At 45.1% G+C, this 21531-nt stretch overlaps 1 protein-coding gene across 1 annotated transcript in view; it reads right to left on the bottom strand.

Annotated features, from left to right (window-relative positions):
• The window catches only part of FBN2 (fibrillin 2), a 969744-nt gene extending 963160 nt beyond the window's left edge, over window positions 1-6584 (bottom strand). The window contains exons 1-2 of the mRNA XM_085632710.1: window positions 6127-6584; window positions 4180-4262 (exon numbers count right to left, since the gene is read on the bottom strand). Of these exons, the coding sequence (XP_085488836.1) occupies window positions 4180-4262; window positions 6127-6314 (271 nt within the window). The 5' untranslated portion in view covers window positions 6315-6584. The remainder of the gene's footprint in view (window positions 1-4179; window positions 4263-6126) is intronic.
• Between the last annotated feature and the right edge of the window lie 14947 nt (window positions 6585-21531).

Raw genomic sequence — 21531 nt, forward strand, 5'->3', positions numbered from 1 at the left:
CACCGCACCTCCTCCAACTCACTTTGACCATCATGTATCATTTTTCAGTTAACATTGTTACAGCATATAAAATGTTGGGCGATTTACAATAAATTATCTTTAACATGAACGTTATTTTACTACTTGTAGACTAAGGGTGCACTCCTTCACCATTAGATAGCGGAGAGGAGAAAGAGAGGGTTTAAACCACTGCATCTATCCCCACTCTGCCTTCTGGTTTTGTTATATTCCAGTACTTGTTTGTTGTACATGTTGATGCTGGGGCGCTGCCATATTTTGAAAAGGCAGAATTGTACTGCCCTCCAGCGAATGTATATTATAACATGAGTCTAACAATTCCCATATGTGCTCCAAATATCTTGTTATTATGTGCGGCTCTGTAGGCTAGATTGAGCTTTAACTCTGCATGGGTCTAGAGGAATCTGAGTTTGTACAGAGTCAAGATGAAGCCACCGAGGGCTCGCCTGACTGGCAGAGAGAGAGAAATGTGTATTGAACCAGATGAGATTCGTCAAGTGGATGCGGTGACCAGTTTGTAGTTCTAAAGAGTAGAGTGACAGTTGACACAGAGTGGCACAGGCGCGCACTGTGCTGGGAAGAGCAGTGGTGCGGGGCAGGGTGGGGGGGAGTCGACAGATGACAACCAGATAAACGTAATTCTTTTTTTAATGAAAACCACTCACCTTGCGCAAGCCGTATTGACGAGTTGGCAATGTAGCGAGTGCAAGGTAAGTCTTTTTTTTCTTTTTTCTTTTAAGTTTACGTGGTCGTCATCTGTCAACTCCCCCCTAAACCTCCCTCCTGACCCCACTGCTCTGACCTGCACGGGCAGCATCTAGAGTGGCCGTATGAAAGGTAGACTGAGTGCACGAACACGGTGTGCACTTCTGGAATACAGGCTGGTTGCAGAGGTATAGTGTGCACTGTGGAAGGATAGAGGGTGTATATTATCACAGTGTACATTTTGAGAAGACAAGGTGTGTTAGCACACTTTGCAGTTTGTGTGGACGGGAACATTGTGTACCAGTGAGAGGCACTGTTGGATAGAAAGAGCCTGGAAGCAGAGTAAGGGTCAGGTGGAAGAGTGAATGTATTAATACAGCATGCAGTCTTCTTGTAGGTTAGGCTGTAAAATATGAATGCAAAGTGTGTGTGTGTACGTCTGGGTGTGTGGTGGCACAGTGAGAGGTCTGAATGGTAGATTGGTATGTGCATGTGTGATAGCAAAATGTGAGGTTCAGAAAGACAAGGATTGAATGTGGATGTATCCCTGTGCATGTGTGATGCACAAAGAGTGTGGAACACAGCACCTCATCCCTACTGGAGAACCTCGCCACCATCGGTCTCAAGCAAATGGTCATCTCTCCAATCTACTCAGCAGGACACACTATCGACACCATCTTCTCCACAAGCAACATCCACCTGCCACACCCTCGAGGTACATAGGACCAACCACCACTGCTTCCACTTCTCCTTCACCAAACCCACCACGCCCACTGCCATCCTCGCAGAAGCTGGAACAAAGTCACAGAAGATGAATTCACCAATTCCCTCAGCAAAACCCCACCACCGACATCTACGTATGCAGCGCCTCAGCACGCACCCTCCACCACTGGATCTCCAACTGCGCTGACACACTGGCCCCCCTCAGGAAACCATCAGGCAAGCAGCCCTGCAAGAAAGCCAGCGGGTTCTCTCCCGCCCTCCAAGAATCCATGCGCACCTGCAGATGGTTCGAGAGAAGATGGAGGAGCAGCAAGATCTTGGCAGACCACGCATCCTTCTAAACAGCCGTCACCGCACACCACCACTTCAGCAGAACAACAAAGAAAACAGCCAAACAGGACCGCATCAACGCCAAAGCGCACAACTGCAAAGAACTCTTCCCCATGGTCAAAGAATTTACCAAACCCAGCACAGAGACAGCAGACATTTCCCCCCTTAAGACCTCTGCAACAGCCTATCCGCCTTCTCCCACCACAAGATCAAGGAGATCTATGACACTTACAACCCAAAACCCACCCCCACCTGCAACCTCCGGACCCAATGACTCCAGACACCAGCTGACCCTGCCCAACTGGACCACCCTCACCTCTGTCAACACCCTCAGTATGATGAAAAGCATCCATTCCGGAGCCCCCTCGGATCCCTGCCCTCACCACATCTTCAACAGAGCTGGCACCTCCATCACACCCGAACTCTGTCATGCCATTAACTGCTCCATCGAGACCCCCACCTTTACCCGAATACTGGAAGATGCAGAGATCAACCCCTTGCTAAAGAAACACTCTGCCGACCCAAGAGATCTCAAGCCCTACAGGCCCATCTCTCTGCTCCCCTTTCCAGCCAAAGTCATAGAGAAGGCCATCAACACCCAACTCTCTGAGTTCATTGAAATGAAACACATCCTGGACCTCTCCCAGTCGGGCTTCTGAAGCAACCACAGCACCGAGACTGCGCTTCTTACCACCACAGACAACATTTGTGCCCTACTCGACCAAATCAAAACTGCAGCCCTCATCCTCCTGGACTTCTCGGCCACCTTCAACACCATCTCCATTCACACCCTCTGTGCAAGACTCTACGACGTCGGCATCCATGACAAAGCCCTAGAATGGATCCGCTTCTTCCTCACTGCCGAAAGCAGAGAGTCAGACTTCCACCCTTCCACTCAGAACTCACAGAGATCAGCTGCGGAGTGCCCAAGGGATCTTCTCTGAGCCCCACCCTCTTCAACATCTACATGGCCCCACTTGCAGCCATCATCAGAAGCCACAGACTCAACATTGTCTCCTATGCCGACAATGCCCAGCTGATCCTCTCCCTCGCAGGCGTACCCACAGCCGCCAAGAGCAACTTCCATAAAGGGATGAAGGAGGTCGCCACCTGGATGAAGGACAGCTCCCCCAAGCTCACCTCAGACAAGACCAAAGTCCTTATCCTGGGCTCCACCCCCTCCACATGGAACGACTACTGGTGGCCTGCCGTGGTCGAAGCCCTCCCAACACCCACAGACCTCGCACGTAACCTCGCCATCATCTTGGACTCCTCGCTCTCTATGAACTGCCACATCAACACTGTCTCATCCTCCTGCTTCCACATGCTCTGCCTACTTTGTATGATCTTCAAGTGAATCCCCACTGAGTCCAGGAAAGTTGTCACCCATGCGCTTGTCAGCAGCAGACTCAAATACGGCAACGCACTATACGCCAGCACCACCCAAAAACTCCTAAAGAAACTGCAGAACATCCAGACCTCCTCCGCCAGACTCATCGCAATCATAAATGTAGCCACATCACTGGTCTCCTGAGATAACTCCACTGGCTCCCGCTCAGCAAAATAATTACGTTCAAGCTCCTAACACACACCTACAACACCGGACCTGCCTACCTCAACCACCACATCTCCTTCTACACTCCCACCAGACATCAACGCTCTGCACAACTAACCCTGGTCACCATCCCACAGATCCGCAAGACCACAGCTAGAACAAGATCCTTCTCCTACCTCGCTGAGAAGACCTTGAAATCCCTGCCTCTACATCTCAGGCAATCACCTTCTCTGCCTCAATTCAGGCTGGACCTCAAGACCTGGCTCTTTGACTGAACCGCAGATCCTCCCCGACCCCCCCACCCCGTGCCTTGAGACCCTAATGGGTGAGTAGTCGCACTTTACAAGAATCCTGATTGATTGATTGATTGAGTGTGAGGTTCTGAACGGGTGAGTGTGTTCAGTATGACATTGAAAAGAGAGGCCTCTGAAGGACTGGGTAAGTTTGTTGTGTTGACAGTATATAGGAAGATTCTGGGGGTCTGACCGTGGGGTAAAGGGAATGATTGTGCGGTAGCACACTACTGACTTCCTAAAGATTGTGAGAGAATATGAACTTGGAAGCAGAGTTTGTACAATCCAGGAAGTGCAAAAAACGGACTGCTGATGGTTGCAGGATACTCACTTGGTTAGATATGAACATACATGCACCCATACTGTGTGAGAGAGAAATCATTTCAACTTTTGAGCACACCACATCCCACAACCCCATATGTTGCATAGATGTGTTGCCTTGTGTTTGAAAAGGGCAAGTATCACCTCAGGCGTAAAATGTGTTGTTTCTCCTCATCCCTGATATAACTCCCAGTGTGAGTGAAAAGGCGACGTAAAAGAGGGGCAGGCACTTACGGACAATGCACTGGTTTCCTCCGGGAAGGGTTTTCCATCCTGGACAACAGTACGAGTGGAATCGAGAGCCGCACACATTTGGCCTGTTTGAAATAAAAACAAACATAACATAAACGTGTCAAAGCAAATGCATTTCAAGCAACTCACTATTTGCTAATGTGCATGATAATATCCCGGGTGGTACAGGAAAAAATCGACTGAAGGCAAGCACACACACTCTCGTTCTCTCATACTGTCCATAAACAATAGGCAGAGCGCGCTCTTTGAAATATCCAACCATCCTCCATAAACCGATAATTTGAAATTAGAAAAAAGCTTCCTGCTCCTGTGATGACAAGAAGCATGCTGTGTCCAACACTTGACAGCCTGCCTGCCCCTTGGGGTCATGGAGTCCGCCATTTCTTCTCGTTGGTTTCACCTTGGACAGATGCGCACTGGGAATACACTTTTAAGGTAATGTGTCAAGGAAAAGATCAAACCGTTCACGTAACTTTTACACGAGTATAAAATGTGGCGCGAGAGCTCGCCCGCTCCGGCGGCTATATTTAGCTCCAGCTGCAGTCGCCCAAACTGTTTACTTTAAACACTAAAGCCATTCAGACGGTGTAGATTTATTTCAGATAAGCACAGCTGCCTAGTTCACGGAGAGGGTATGGTGCTGGGGTTTGCTGGGCAGATGCAGGGCAATTCTATAGGAAAGGAACACAGGAAAAAGCCACCGAGGAATGGACTTGGTGTTTGGGATAATGGGCGAAGAAGCAGGTAAGGGTGGTGTGATTCAAGAGTGAGGGGCGGAGAGAATGGCAAAGAAAGCACGTTCAGAGGGAGTGCAGAAGCGAGAGAAGATGGGAAAAGGCGGTAGATGGGTGAGAGGCAATGAACCAAGAGGAGGAAACAAGGAGATTAATAGAGAGGAAATGTGAAACTAGATGGGAGAAGATATGGACATAAAAAGGAGTGATTTGTGGTGGGAAATGCGCAAAGGATACGAAAGAATGGTTTTAGGAGCACGTTCAAATAAACGTTGCGACAGTTGCCACATTGCATCCCGGGGAAGACACACAGGTAAGAAAAGAGATACTGAGGACCAATAAACCACCCAATCCGTGGAAAAAGACGGCCCAGGGTCAGGGATTTAACGCAGGCCCGTGCAGCTCCTGCATTACAGACCCCTCCCCGCACCCGTTGGGACAAACCCCATTAAGCCCAAGGCCTGTGAGTTATATGATACAAAATGCCCCCTTCTTCACATTTTGGAAGGGGGGGGGGTGGCAATCCTTTTACAATACGCCACTGCCCGTACCTAGTTTGAAAACCGCATAATACGGTGTTTTACCCTCGATGTTGCGTTGTGGCTATACTATCTACAATGAATGAAGGAAATGATTTAATAGCGCGGACAACAAACAGAATCGTCTCCAGGCGCTTCTTTGAGGATGGAAAGGAGATATTCGGGAGCACGCGGTTCCTCATATGATAGATTCACATCTCCGTGATGCGGTGTTGAGAGTGCTGCACCAGGTGGGAAGGATTCGATTATTTTCAGAAGAGCAAATAATTCATCCAATTAGCGGGGAAACGAGACTACGAGGACACAACTGTCATACTGTATGCAAGAGGAATACACACTTTAAAGTGGCCTCAATACACACGGTACGCGTTTAGCGAGTTTTTGAGCTGCATTCCCACGGGAGGGAGTGGGAGGGAAGTCAGCGTGGTGCCGGAGTGTTACCTCGTCACTCTCCTGTCACACTCCAAATCAAGTTGACGTGCTGTACTCGGCACGAGGTTGGGTCCCCGAACCCCAGTGCCCCTGCCAACTTAAAAGACTTCAAACGGGGCAGAGCTCATGCGCCATCGTTACTGTTCTGCCGGGATTGTGGGGAGCTCGTGCAGGGGTGGAAAAAAACTCATGCACTGGAAATCCAAGACAGTTCTGATACCTACCCCCTGAGTGCGTCCTGCTGCCCCCTTCTCCGGACCCGGCTGGCGGCAGCTCCTCCGTCCTGTGCCTCTAGGACGCTTGACTTTCCTTCTCCGGTGAACTGGGGCTGCTGCCCGGCGGCCCCCAGCAGCGCGCACCCCAGCAGCATCAGCAGCCGGGGAGACGAGAGGCCAGGCTCCCGCGGGGGCATGGCTGGAGGAAGGGAAGCAGGCTATCCCTGCCGCTGTGTCCCGAGTGAGCACTATGCACAGCTGGATAACGAGCGGAATAGAGTCCGGGGTCCTCCGTGCACCTGGCGGCTGCAGCCCCCCAATCCAGGCTCTGCGCTGTTCCCCGGAAGGTGATGCTCCGTGACTCCGATGTCCTCAGCCCAGCACAGATGAGAGCAGATGTAGGAGTCCAGTGGCGAGCAGCGGCCGCTGAGTGCAGTGCGACGCCTGTGAGAGCAAGCAGTGGAAGCAGCGTGCCGGAGCGGGAGAGGGGCAGTGCCAGAGCCGAAGCGGGGTGGACTTATGAGGCCACTACTGGGGCTCGGGCTGCAGCTTCAGCACACGGGGGCGGGGAAGGGACGATTCACGCAACCTCCTCCCAAACCCCCCTCCCGCCCACACAGGCGCCGCCTCAAGGTGGGCACGGTGAGTGCCCAGTTTGGCAGACGCTACAGACATCCTTTTCTCATCATGTGTGGATGCCTCCAGATTTTGAGGAGTTTCTAAAGCGATTTCTTACTCTTTATCGAAGTGTAATGATGTCTTCACTTTCTTCAAGTTACAAATACGTTACAGTCAACGTGAGCGCGCCAAGACGCCTCTTTATATTCATTTATTACCACTCGTGTCTTACATTTTATTCACCTTTGCATTCACTCTAGTCTCGGTAGCGGGTGAGCTCTCTTATCGTTCCGCCACGATCCCAAGGTCAGTGTGTTCATGTAGCCAGGGACATCTTAAGGAGTTTGGGGGCCCTGGGACAAACATATTTTGGGGGCCCCTGTTCAGAACAGCTTTGAATTTATGATCCAATTTGAGCCTCTATTTCCCACGTCGTTTCCACTTCCTCAGCTGCGTTAGCGATCCATTAGCCTATATATTCCCGATGTAAACGGACGTGCGCAGCTGACAGCAGTAGGATTTAGTGTGTCCTGCCCTGCTACTAGGTTTTTAATACTTTTTAAATTGTATATGTGTGGCTGAATTATTCTGTGCTTTTTAACAATTTCTCCTACCTACGTGCACTTTCACTTTACTTTATTCTGCTTGCCTACACCTCCTTAGCTGCTCCGATTCGCATCTCGCTTTTTCTCCAGTCCTGGTCCGCCGCAGCTGATACACCGATTGTGCAGAGGGCTGGGGCTAATGTCAGGCTCCTCACTTCCGCCCACGCCCACGCCCAAGTTTGCATCATAGGCATTAGCCTATATATTCCTGATGCACGCCAAAGGTAAGCCCGTCTGCGCCTGTCAGCATCCCGTAGGCGTCCGGCACCAGCCATGCTGCCCAGTTCCTCTCCACTGAGTTTATTCCACTATATTACAATAGGGAAAAACTGCTTAGCCTTAGGCGGCTACCATTATGTCAGTGTACAGCGGCTGGTCCGAGCTTGGAGGTAGACTTTCGATGCAACAAGTGCAACTGGTCTCTCCTCCAGCCCAGGAAACTCGCACCCAAGATCCTCCCACTCAACAATAAGTGTAAAAACAATAAGAAAACAGAGGACTTAAAGGCCACCGTTTTAAATTGTCACTCTATGCAAAAGCATGAACCACACATTTATGACCTACTTTTAGACGAACAGCCTGATCTTTTATTTCTCACTGAGACCTGGCTGTCTGAAGCCTCCAACTCTACTATCACCTTGGCTATCCCTACGGTTTATAAAATCCTTAGAAGGGACAGACCGAGTGGGAAGGGGAGCGGTGTAGCCTCAATTTACAATCAAAAACTAGACTGCTCTCCCACCCTAATGGAAAACATCGAGGGCGCAGAGTCCTTAGGCTTCACTGTACCTTATCCCACCATCATATCATAGCTGGTTTTCTGATTTACCGACCTCCTGGTGCAATTGGAAATTTTATTACTACGCTTAATACAGCCACCACCTTCCTGGCCTTAAAATACAACAACTGCCTTATTCTGGGAGACTTGAATATACATATGGACAATGGAAAAGACCCTCAAACAATTTCCTTGTTGGAGACGCTGCAGGCCTGCAACATGTTTCCATCTATTTCTTCAGCCACCCATGAGGAGGGCCATACCCTAGACCAAATCTTTCACAACTTTGACATATCAGTAAGCCTACCTCTTCCCATTACCTGGTCTGACCACCTCCTATTAAAATTCATCATTCCCAAATCTGCCACAACCCCTCGGGCTAACGCATGGCAGAGCGTCCCTAATTACAGAACGTTCCATAAAATATCCATCCCGATGTTAGCAGATGCCCTCGGTCGTTCCTCACCGGAGCAGTCTGGCTGCCCCGACTTGGACGCCCTCTCAATAGATTCATGGCTCCGTACCAAAATTGGTGCAGCGGTACCTGTTGTTTCCCGCTCCTCAAAGTGGTCGGCCCCACCAGCTCCATGGTTTAACGATTCCCACAGATCTAGCAAAAGAAATTGTAGAGAAATGGAACGGAAATTACGTAAATCCCATCTACCTGAGGACAGAAAGGTGTATAAAGACACCTTAAAAGCTCATTAAATTCTTGTGAAGGCAGCCAAGAAAAACTTCTTTCAAACCAAGATAGAAAATGCCCAAAATAAGAGTAAGGAAACCTTTAGCACAGTTAAATCCTTGACCGCTCCGAATGCCGGCACAAAGGAAGGGCCATGCATGGAAGAATGGTCTAAGCAAATAGCTAAATTCTTCCACAAAAAGATCTCCGTGATCCAACAAGCCTTCACTAACATCTCAGAGGGAGAACTGACCTTCTAATAGCAAATTTTACCTCTTGGATTCTCCATCTTTACTAGCTTCCCCCGAGTTTCAGCTTGAAGAGTCACTGACCCTTCTCCAAAGCATTAAGTCTGGCTCTCCTACCGACCCAGGTCCAGCGAATATCCTGAACCTATTAGCTCCCACCATAAACCCCACGTTAAACCAGCTCTTTAATGCTTCCTTCTCTCTCTCCTCAGTCAACATGCCGAAATTATGGAAGAATGCTAAGATTCTTCCCAGATAAAAAACGCTAACGCCACACCGACGGTCCCTGCCAACTAGAGGCCAATCTCCCTTCTTCCGGCCCTCTCCAAAGTATTAGAGAAACATGTAAACAAGGCCCTCCAAAAACACATTGAAGATGTGAAGCTCCTTCATGAGTCCCAATCCAATTTTAGGGCTACAGTATGGAGTCTGCTCTTCTGGAAGTGACTGAATTTCACAATGGTAAGCTGGACCAGGGAGGCAAGGCTTTTCTGATACTGCTCGATCTGTTGGCGGCCTTCAATACGTTCCCACATAAGAGGCTCCTGGAGAGACTTGCTAACATCGGCCTGGGGGGACCGCCTTAACATGGATGTCATCCTTCTTGGCAAATTGATCTCAGGACATCTGGCTCCCCTTTCTTATCCCCAGTTCCGGCCATGAATATAGGTGTCCCTCAGGGCTCTATTCTCAGTCCTATCTTTTTTAATATATATCTATCCCCCCTTGCATTTCTAGTAGAGGAAGAGGGCGCCAAAATTGTTTCCTAAGCTGATGACACTCAGCTGATTTTTACATGTGAAAATGGAACCGACTTTGATGGGGCAATGATTAGGTCTTGCCTCACAAAGGTTTTTAACTAGCTTAAGATTAATCAGCTGAAGTGCAATCCTGACAAAACTAAAGTTGTTTTCTTTGGTAATCCAGAAACACCTGACTGGAGCTCTTGGTGGCCAAAAGATCTGCGCCCCCGCCCGCGTAAAAGGAGAAAGTCAAAAACTTAGGAATTGTTTTAGACAAGACACTCTCCATGCGCTTTCGAATACAAAATCTAACTTGCGCTTGCTTTGGCATACTCCGGATGCAAAAAAAATCCTGCCACTGTTACTGCTTAAGAGCAGAAAGATCGCGGTGCAGGCTCTGGTGAGATCAAAGCTTGACTATGTAAACAGCTTGTACTTCGGGCTACCCAAATCCCTTCTCCAGCGCCCACAAGTGGTACAAAACGCGGCTGCCAGAGCCATCCTGAGACCTAAACCCAGATCTAGTATGACCCCTATTCTTAAGTCTCTACACTGGCTTCGCATAAAAGAACGGATCGACTTCAAAGCGATGACCATCTTCATTAAAGCTTTCCACGGCTTAGGAGCCGGCTACCTAAATAAGCGCGTTAATCGCTATACAACATCTCGACCCCTAAGATCTTCCAATGCCAACCTGGCCTTCATGCCAGAAACATGCTGTGCCTGCACTGGAAGCAGATCCCTCGGCTTTCTTGTTGCAAAATTGTGGAATAGACTCCCTGAGTCTCTGAGACTAACCACAGACCTACTCTCTTTCAGGAAGAACTTAAAAACCTGTTTTTTTAATAACTGATGGGTCTTATACGTATGTTTCCCCCCCGCTGTCACGCTCCAGGACACTCTAGTCTGAGTAGCTGCGTGCTTAATTAAATACACTATTTCATTTCATTAGGTCCCTGACAGTGCAACGGAACACTCGTCCAAATTCTAAAGGCCTTATTTATGAGGCATTGCTTCACTTTTATGCCGCCAATGTGTCACTTTCTGTGACGCACCGGCCATGTTGCGCTCTATTTACAAAGTGACGCATCTAGGCAGATGCGTCACTTTGTAAATCCCTGCACCACATTATACCCGCGCCAGGTATAATTTATGCAGGGTGTGTGTTCCCCCGCAAAAAAAATTCGTAGAAGTGGCGCATTGAAATCTATGACAACTCAGTGCGCCACTTCTAGGGCGACATTGCTTCAATATTTTACACCTCTCTCACAGCAGGCGTAAGACTGATGCAGGCCCTTTCACATGGGGCTTGCCCCATGTGAAAGGACACATTGCTGGAGTTGTGTATTTTCAGACACACCCCAGCAATGCATCACTTTTGCGCCTACATGTACGTCAGAAATACTGACGTATCTGTAACTCCTTGCGACATCATGCATCATACAGTAAATATAACGCATCCATCATGTTGCAAGTAAGGCGCACTAAGAAGTGATGCATCCCTGTTTTCACACAGCGATGCATCAGTTCTCATAAATAAGGCCATAAATGTGTTTACATCTAATATTCAGGGATAGTTATGTGTGTTTTCAATATTGTAACACAGCAGCAGCTCACCAATATTACTGTAAATAATCTCTGTGACGCCCTCCCATTTCTTGTATGTTAGGCCTCATTTTGATCTAAAAGAAACTTTTTTTATGTATATTGCATGAAACATAAACACAACATTTCTCTGCAAAATGGCTGTACTAGACACACACATCAGGTACACAAAAAATAAATTAAAGGAAAACAGTATTTAAAACAATCTGTTAAAGAAATATTCAAGGTCATTAGGGCAAAACTCTGGAGAACGGAGCTGACTCTGTCAGGGGACCCCCTGAAAGGCTGGGGCCCTGGGCCAGAGCCCACTTTGCCCATGCATTAAAACGTCTCTGCATGTAGCTAGGAAATGCGAGGAGTTTGTATCGAAATCTTTAATTTACACAGACAGACTACATAAGATAAGGCCACCGGACCCGTGTGACTATGCAGGAGTGGCGCTGTACATCTTACACACTTAATACAGCTTTAGGCACGTGGTTCCTCACGGGCCCATGCAATCTTTTGATAGAAACCTTCCAAGGAACATTCAGACATCAAATTGTATGCAGCGGTTGCAGTGTATAAAAAAGAGTACAAGATAGAACTGTGATACTATGTGCAATGGGGGCGGGTCAGCAATAGTGGGACCAGGGCCATGGGCGTGGCTAAAAACAAGTTTGCTTATTTATAGTGCTAGAGGTCCCAGCTTGAGAGCACAGTGAATATGCAAGCTATTATTTTAAAATTGTGTTATATACAAAATAAGATAAGCTGCCACAAAATGTACAAAAAGATTTAGTGTTTAAGATAAGACAAGTGCATATATATATATATATATATATATATATTCACTTAAAAAACCATAGGTTTCACACAGGTTATAGTTAGGTGGACATTTCACTCGTAAAAAACCAATAAAATTCCCCCGTTATAGTTAGTTCAGATAACTATAACTCGCGCGCCAGCAATCCACTGCTCATGACGTCACATATTACATCACTCATGACATGGTCAGTGGCATCACTCATGACATCACTGATGACATCATCCTTGTGATAGAGTGGCGGTCACGCGAGTTATAGTTATCTGAACTAACTATAACGGGGGAATTTCATTGGTTTTTTACGAGTGAAATGTCCACCTAACTATAACCTGTGTGAAACCTATGGTTTTTTAAGTGAATTTGCAAGGTTTTTTAAATGCTAATTCCTAACTATAACGTGTGTGAAACCTATGGTTTTTTCAGTGAATTTGTACGTTTTTTTTAAATGCTAAGTTATGTAGTTATTAATATATATATTTTTTAAGGTATTTCACCGTGCGCGCACGTTGGGCGCACGGTGCGCTGCGCGCACCGTGCACCGTGCGCGTACTCCGCGATTTTTATAAAAAAATATAAAATGTTTATTTCACCCTTGGGAATCCTTCTGTGACCCCCTGACAAAGGCTAGGGGGTCAGGAACTCTCTTCCCTGCCCCCTTTTCACGTTTTCCACCTTTATTCCCCCTTTCCTTTTCAGTGCAAGAGATAAAATGACGGCCGACACTTCCTGATTTCGACCGATTCGAATGTTGACCGACATCTAACAACCAATCAGAATTTCGCTCGCGCACGGCACCGTGCGCGCACGGTGCGCGCGAATAGATATTTATATGCTTTTAAATGCTATTTTCTCAGGAAATACTGAACAGATTGACATCAGACCTGCAAAAGGCACTTCCCTGACCTGAGGACTACCTCTCTGCCAAATTTCAAGTAATTCTGTTCAGCCGTTCGGGCTGTACCTTCGACTAAAGGTCCTATGGAAAAATGCATGAGGAAAACGTGTTTTGGGACCCCCTTTTTTCTCGGCCCCCGCTTGACGAATCACCCCGAGACTTTCAGGGTAGGAGCTGAGCGGAGCGCCCCATTAGTTTTAAAAATTTCGCAAAGATTCATCAACCAGCGCCAAAGTTATTCAAAATAGAATTTTGAGATTTCCTATGGAAACACGGTCCTAACTATAACTATCTACTGGCGACCGCCAGTAGATAATATATATATATATATATATTTATACACGACGATTGCTCAAGCATGGTGGTAGCGTTTGTAGAAGACATGGGCCTATCATAGCCTTAGCACTCTACTTTACCTCAATTTGGGAGACCCAATATTTCTAAAAACATATCCTAACAATCACTATAAAAGAGTTGCCTATAGAATTGATGTATGGTCTTTTAGAAATCCCATATGAATGACTATGAGCCGATCATAATCTATCTGTATCTAAGCGGACAATTGTATGTTCTGCACAACTAGGTACACTACAACACCTTCTTCCAAACCCTACATTTTTATTCAAAGCCTTGAGGAAGTCACAGGATGTGACAAAACACGTGTCGGCTGATTCTGTATCTGATCACTTGAAACTGATGCACATCATCCTGAAGGAAATGTATTACCATCTGTACCTATACAGGGATTCATTTTCATTTATTTATTTATACATTTATAGAGCACTTGGTTACACCATTGGTGTGTCCCAACGCTAGAGAACTCTCTAGAGGATGTGGCTGTTACCTGCAAGCCAAGCTGCGTTTATAATGTCAGTGACCAGGCCTCTCCCTGCTGTGGTTGTACGAATAGCCAGGTCTTTAGTAGCTTGCAAAACCTCATTTCGCATGGCTCTCTTCTTAATTCCAACGGAAGACTATTCCAAATTTTTGCAGCTCGGTACCTGAAGGATCGTTCCCCCATTCTGGCTCTGAAAATTCTTGGTACCTTCACCAGGTCCTTGTCTAGTGATCTCAGGCTACGTCCTGGTATGTATCTAGTAATTAGAGGTAATAGATATCTTGGGCCTTTCTTTAGTAGGATGCGGTGGCAGTGGCACATTGCCTTAAACATGACTCTTTTCTCCACTGGCTACCAGTGGAGAGCAGTCAAGGTCTATATCGTGTTGGCTCTTCTTGGCAGTCCAAGTACTAGACGTGCCGCCGTATTTTGTACTCTCTGCAATTTGGATAGACCTCTTTTTGTAGTACCCAGATATAGTATGTTACCATAGTCCAGTTGTGAGGTTATTACTGAGTGTACAATGGTTTTCCTGGCATTGGAAGGCAGGAGATCTAAAACGTTCCTCAAAGTTTTCATAGTATAATAGCATTTCCCGGTTACCTTCCGGATTTGGCTCTCAAAAGTCAATTTGGAGTCAAACCAGACCCCCAGATTTTTAACTTCTGCTTTAGGGTTCGGTAGTTGGCCTAAAGAGTCAGGCCACCACGCGGTAGACCAGATTGATGGCATCTTGCCAACAATCAGTACCTCAGTTTTATTTCCGTTTAATTTGAGGCAGTGATTGGACATCCAGTGGGCTACCTCTTTTAGACAATCGGAGAAACGTGCCGCAGCTTGGTCCTTGTTCTGTGATAGCAGCACAATAAGCTGTGTGTCGTCCGCATAAGATACAATTGACACCTCATGTTTCTCTACACCCTCCGCCAGTGGTCCCAAATAAATATTAAATAGAGTGGGGCTCAAACTTGATCCCTGTGGTACCCCTTGGGGTAGGGGGATGTTATCAGATATATATCTTTGTTGTGAGACTTGGAAACTTCGTGAGGAGAGAAACAATGTCAACCAGCTTAGAACTGTGTGCCTAACGCCGCACGTCTCTAGCCTATGGAGGAGCAGTTTGTGGGAGACGGTATCAAACGTCACACTGAGATCCAGAAGGACCAGTGCGGCTGTCTGTCCTTCGTCTGCATGCATTCTCAGGGTTTCAGAGGCCATGAGCAATGCTGACTCGGTGGAGTGAGCCCTTCTAAAGCCTGATTGGGACGAATGGAGTAGGTCATTCCTATCTATGTGTTCCACCAGCTGTTTGTTTATTGCTTTCTCCGCAATCTTTGCCACAAATGGCAGTAATGAGATAGGGCGGAGATTTTCTAATATGGCTTGGTCTAGTGATGTTATCTTTTTAAGTGGCTTAACAATGGCCTGCTTCCATTTAGTAGGGACATTGCCAGTTTGGAATGAGCGAGAAATAAGCTCCGATATGCATGGCATAATTGCCTTGGCTCCTTCCATTATTATTTCAGGTCGGGCTGGATCCCGAGGAGAGCCGGGTTGGATTCCTTTTGCTATGGCTGTGAGCTCTTCTGGGATTTTAAAGGCATCCAGCGGCACTCCTGTAAAATTGGTCTGGCTTCTGTATGTAAGACCTATACCTTGTCGTGCTTCTACCAGGAAGGTGTTGTATATTTTAGTCACCTTCTTCGCGAAGAATTCTGCTACCTTATTGCATTTCTCCGCAGATATGATAGAGTCGTCTTTAGTCTCATGTATTCTGAGGGACTTAAGTATGGTGAACATTTCCTTTGAGGAGTTGCTGGCCTTTTCAATTCTCTCTGTGTAAAAGGTACTTCTGGCTTTTTTAATTAGTGCATGATATTGTTTTAATTCCTTTTTGTAGTTTTCCTTGGCTCTACTACAGTAATCCTTCCTCCATACTCTCTCAATTCCTTTTACAAGTTTTTTTGGCTATCTTTAGCTCAACATTGAACCAGGGGGCAGTTTCGTTTTGTCTCCTTGGGATCCTGGTACTCCAAGGTGCTGTCCTGTCAAGTGCATCTATAATCCATGTTTCCAATTGATTATTGGCTAGGTTAATATCTCGGTCTAGTATAGGTCTTCTTACTGATAGCTCCTGGGTGAAGGAGGTAGAGTTGAAATTGTTCCATTTTATAGTAGTAATTTTCTTGGTCTGTTGGTCTGATCTATTCCTGTGGAAGGGCACTGTGAACTGGATTAAATGATGATCTGACCAAGGGATTGGCCAGAGTGTATCTACCTCTATCTCTGTAATATTTGAAAAAATTGGGTCCAAAATATGTCCCCCTTGGTGTGTTGGTGTCTCTACTTTCTGTACTAGGTTATGTGTCAGTAGGTCCCTACATATTGAATTAGCTTCTTGATTCTGTTTGTTATCGAAATGGATGTGTAGGTCTCCTAGAATCAGGAAATTCTTGTGATGGAGAGCTGGGTGTATAATTTCCTCCTCTAGACTCATAATAAATTGTGCAGGTGGTCCTGGCGGGCGGTATATCAGAAAGCCGGCTATGGTGTTATCCTCCGTAGCCGGTAAGGAAAATAAAAGTGCCTCGCAGTTTACTACGTCTACTCTATTAGTCGTGCACTTGAGTGTGGATTTGTGGATTATAGCAATACCGCCGCCTCTTTGACCTACCCGGTCCTGCCTTGTTATCGTATACTCATTGGGGGTAGCATCCAGAATGTCTGGGGTGGAGCATTCATTAAGCCATGTTTCGGTCAGGAAAAGTGCATCCAATGCTCGCTCACTTAATAGGTCATGGATCTCAAATTTATGTTTAGCTAGCGACCTGCAGTTTAGTAATGCTAGATGTAGCCTTCCCTCTGTCTTATCATTCGATTTGAGTGCTAGAATCATATTGCAATGATTACATTTCATTTCCCTGCTGTCTGCATTTATGGTATGTTTGCATACAGTGTCACATGTCTTCGGTAGTCTGCGTAATTCCTCCGCTGAATATCTGATCCTTCCATTCGGACCAGGGGTTCTGGTCTCTGTGCTCGGTCGGGTGCGGACGGGCGCAGACGGGCTTGCCTTTGGCGCGCCCGCTGCACGCGTCCGCTGCACGCTCGCGTGCACATCGGTCTTATGAGGAGGAACGGGTAAGAAGTCCCGCCTCCCCAACCGGAAAGGGAATTCTGGGAATTTTGAGTGCATCTGATTTAATGTAATAATTGTTACAGCGATGCTTCTTTACATGTTTAAAAAAAATGTTTATACATGTCTCAAAAAAATAAGATACAATATATATATATATAATACATTGATGATAATCTTATTCAAAGATACTTTGTTGTAACCCATCTCTGAGTTCTCAAATAGAATCTGTCTATATTGATTTAATCAAATAAGTAATTGTCCATATCAATGCAAAACTTATCAAGGGGTACATATTTGTAAGTCCAAAAATATTGCCGGGATCCATTCAGCAGCAGTTTGGTACACTGGGACCCTTCGGGTTCCAGTGTCTTTTTGCACCTATGGTAGTGGGGCGTTAGTGATCCTGAGTGGCACCACAATTTACTCAAGTGTTCCTAAACAAAATTGGACATCATAATGTCAGCCTGTAAATATTTAAATAATTGTTAGATGTGTATATACACCACTACCAGTGCTGTTGTTCATATGTATATATATATTCACTTAAAAAACCATAGGTTTCACACATGTTATAGTTAGCTGGACATTTCCCTCGTAAAAAAACAATGAAATTCCCCCGTTATAGTTAGTGCAGGCAACTATAACTCACGCGACCGCAATCCTCTGCTGATGACATCAGATATTACATCACTGATTACATATGTGTCTTTCTGAAAAATAAATATTTGTAATATATGTATATTAATGTAGATTAATGGAAGAAGACATGGGTAAATAGGTGTCTAAATACAATGATGTAATATCTGAAGTCATCAGCAGAGGATTGCGGTCGCGTGAGTTATAGTTGCCTGCACTAACTATAACGGGGGAATTTCATTGGTTTTTTACGAGGGAAATGTCCAGCTAACAATAACATGTGTGAAACCTATGGTTTTTTGAGTGAATTTGCAAGGTTTTTTAAATGCTGATTCCTAACTATAACGTGTGTGAAACCTATGGTTTTTTAAGTGAATTTGTACAGTTTTTTAAATGCTAAGTTATGTATTTATTAATATTTTTTTTCAGGTTTTTCACTGTGTGCGCATATATATATATATATATATATATATATATATATATATATATATATATATATATATATATATTACCTACTGGCGATAGCCAGTAGGTAGTTATAGTTAGGACCACGTTTCCATAGGAAAACCTCAACATTCTATTTTGAATAACTTTGGCGCCGGTCGACGAATCCTCGCGAATTTCTCAAAATAGGTGGGGCGCTACGCTCCGCTCCTACCCTGAAAGTCTCGGGGGGATTCGTCAAGCGGGGGCTGAGATAAAAGGGGGGTCCCAAAACGCGTTTTTCCCATGCATTTTTCCATAGGACCTTTAGAGCGAGCTACAGCCCGAATGGCTGAACAGAATTACTCAAAATTTGGCAGAGAGGTAGTCCCTAGGTCAAGGAAGTGCCTTTTGTAGGTTTGGTGTAAATCTGTTCAGTAGATTCTGAGAAAATAGCCTTTAAATCAATATATATATCTGAGCCAGCTTACGGTACGCTTACCGTACGCTTACGGTAAGCGTACGGTGGCGTGCGCGAGCGCGATTCTGATTGGCTCTTAGAGCTTAGTAAACATTCGAATCGGCCGAAACCAGGAAGCGGCGGCCGCCATTTTGTCTCTCGCACTGAGAGAGATTTTTAAAATCGGAAGCCCAAAAACATGTAAAGGGGCTGTTTTGACAACTCCCTCCCACATAGTCATGTGGAGGGAGTCCCCAAACATCCCCCAAGTGCAAAAACGGTTTTATTTTTTTTTCGGCAATTTCGCGGGGTACGCTTACCGTACGCTTACGGTAAGCGTACGGTAAAAAAATAAAAATAAAAAAAACACTATCCACACTTACCCCACCCCCTGTGCTTTTGGTGGCCGAAGGCCACCAAATGTGCTGGGCTTATTACAATGGAAAAAAACACTATCCACACTTACCCCACCCCCTGTGCTTTTGGTGGCCGTAGGCCACCAAATGTACAGGGCTTATTATAAGGGAAAAAAACTTAGCATTTAAAAAACCGTACTAATTCACTGAAAAAACCATAGGTTTCACACACGTTATAGTTAGGAATTAGCATTTAAAAAACCTTGCAAATTCACTGAAAAAACCATAGGTTTCACACATGTTATAGTTAGTGGAAATTTTACTGATAAAAAACCAATGAAATTGCCCCGTTATAGTTAGCGCAGGCAACTATAACTCACGCGACCGCAATCCTCTGCTGATGACATATGTGTCTTTATGAAAAAAAAATATTTGTAATATATGTATAGCTAAAAATGTATGGAAGAAGACATGGGCAAATAAGTGTCTAAATACAGTATTAGCATCAGCAGAGGATTGCGGTCGCGTGAGTTATAGTTGCCTGCGCTAACTATAACGGGGCAATTTCATTGGTTTTTTATCAGTAAAATTTCCACTAACTATAACATGTGTGAAACCTATGGTTTTTTCAGTGAATATATATATATATATAATCTACTGGCGGTCGCCAGTAGATAGTTATAGTTAGGACCGAGTTCCCATAGGAAATCTGAAAATTCTATTTTGAATAACTTTGGCGCCGGGTGACGAATCCTCGCGAAATTTTCAAAACTAATGGGGCGCTCCGTTCAGCTCTTACCCTGAAAGTATCGGGGTGATTCATCAAGTGGGGGCCGAGAAAACAGGGGGGTCCCAAAACGCGTTTTCCCCATGCATTTTCCCATAGGACCTTTAGTCGAAGGTACAGCCCGAACGGCTGAACAGAATTACTTGAAATTTCGCAAAGAGGTAGTCCTCAGGTCAGGCATGTGCCTTTTGCATATATGGTGTCAATCTGTTCAGTAGTTCCTGAGAAAATTGCAGTTAAAAGTACATAAATATCTATATGCACCATAACGTGCGCGAGCGTAATTCTGATTGGTGGTTACATGTCAGTCAACATTCGAATCGGTCGAAATCAGGAAGTGTCGGCCGCCATTTTGTGTGTGACAGTGAAAAAGAAAGGTGGAGAACGTGAAAAGGGGGCAGGGTAGAGAGTTCCTGACCCTCTAGCCTTTGTCAGGGGGCCCTGAAGGACCCCAAAGGGTGAAAGACCATTTTTTTTTTCAAAAAATCGCGAGGTGAATAACCCTTAAAAAAAAAACATTTGAAACGAGCCATTCCATAAAACAGGATACAGTCAATCTATAACTATATACATAGGTAGTTTATTGTAAAATAAATATATAAACAATATAATAATATATACATAAATTAGCATTTAAAAAACCTTACAAATTCACTTAAAAAACCATAGGTTTCACACACGTTATAGTTAGGAATTAGCATTTAAAAAACCTTGCAAACTCACTTAAAAAACCATAGGTTTCACACATGTTATAGTTAGCTGGACATTTCACTCGTAAAAAACCATTGAAATTCCCCTGTTATAGTTAGTTCAGATAAATATAAGTCGCGCGACCACCACTCTATCACAAGGATGATGTCATCAGTGATGTCATGAGTGATGTCACTGACCATGTCATGAGTGATGTAATATGAGACGTCATCAGCAGTGGATTGCGGGCGCGCGAGTTATAGTTATCTGAACTAACTATAACGGGGAATATATATATATATATATATATCCAAAGTACAATCCAAAATTGTTGCGCTCTCAGGACAAAGTAATCAGGTCTTCAAAGTATCGGTTTGCAAGCGTGTTTATTACATGACACGTTTCGACTACCGCCGTAGTCTTGGTCACATGTAATTGAATGTGCGTACATGGTTGGTTAAATAAGGTCAGGTGACAACAAAACAGGAAGTGCAAAAACTTTAGACCATGTAGCGGCCATGTTTGAATGTCTAACTTTGATATTTAAAGGATGCCCCACATCTGTAGTACTCCAATTGTATAAGGAGTAACTAAGCATGAATGTCATATTGTGTCTGCTACTATCAAGTGATATCCAATTAATAAACAACGTCATCAAATACATGCAAACACAAGAATGTATAATATATAAATCTCAGATGCGGAAGACAGAAAAATATATATATATAAATATAAATGCGTGATGGTATCACAATCCTAGCCTGGTGCCTTGTAGTGTCAACCGCCCCTTCGTGGTCCACACACCCTGCACTGTTAAAAATGGTGCACAGGAAAGTAATACACCTATTGATGAGGCATAAATGTCACAACGTGTATGGGGAGCAAAACCGGGAAACAGTGTTAAAATGTAATGCTCTTTAACCTGAAAGGGACATGTGGTAGACTCAATCATTTGCATTGTGATACATAGTGTACATCACGCACAAATAAATACGAAAAAACCCAATTGTCGACAGTCCATCCCAATAAAAGGGGGTGGTCAATGCAGTCATATCATGTGAAAAGAAATCTATAACAAGAGCTATGAATAACAAGCTCACAATGTA

This window comes from Triturus cristatus, chromosome 2_1 (assembly GCF_964204655.1).
Source record: "Triturus cristatus chromosome 2_1, aTriCri1.1, whole genome shotgun sequence".
NCBI classification, from domain to species: Eukaryota; Metazoa; Chordata; class Amphibia; order Caudata; family Salamandridae; genus Triturus; species Triturus cristatus.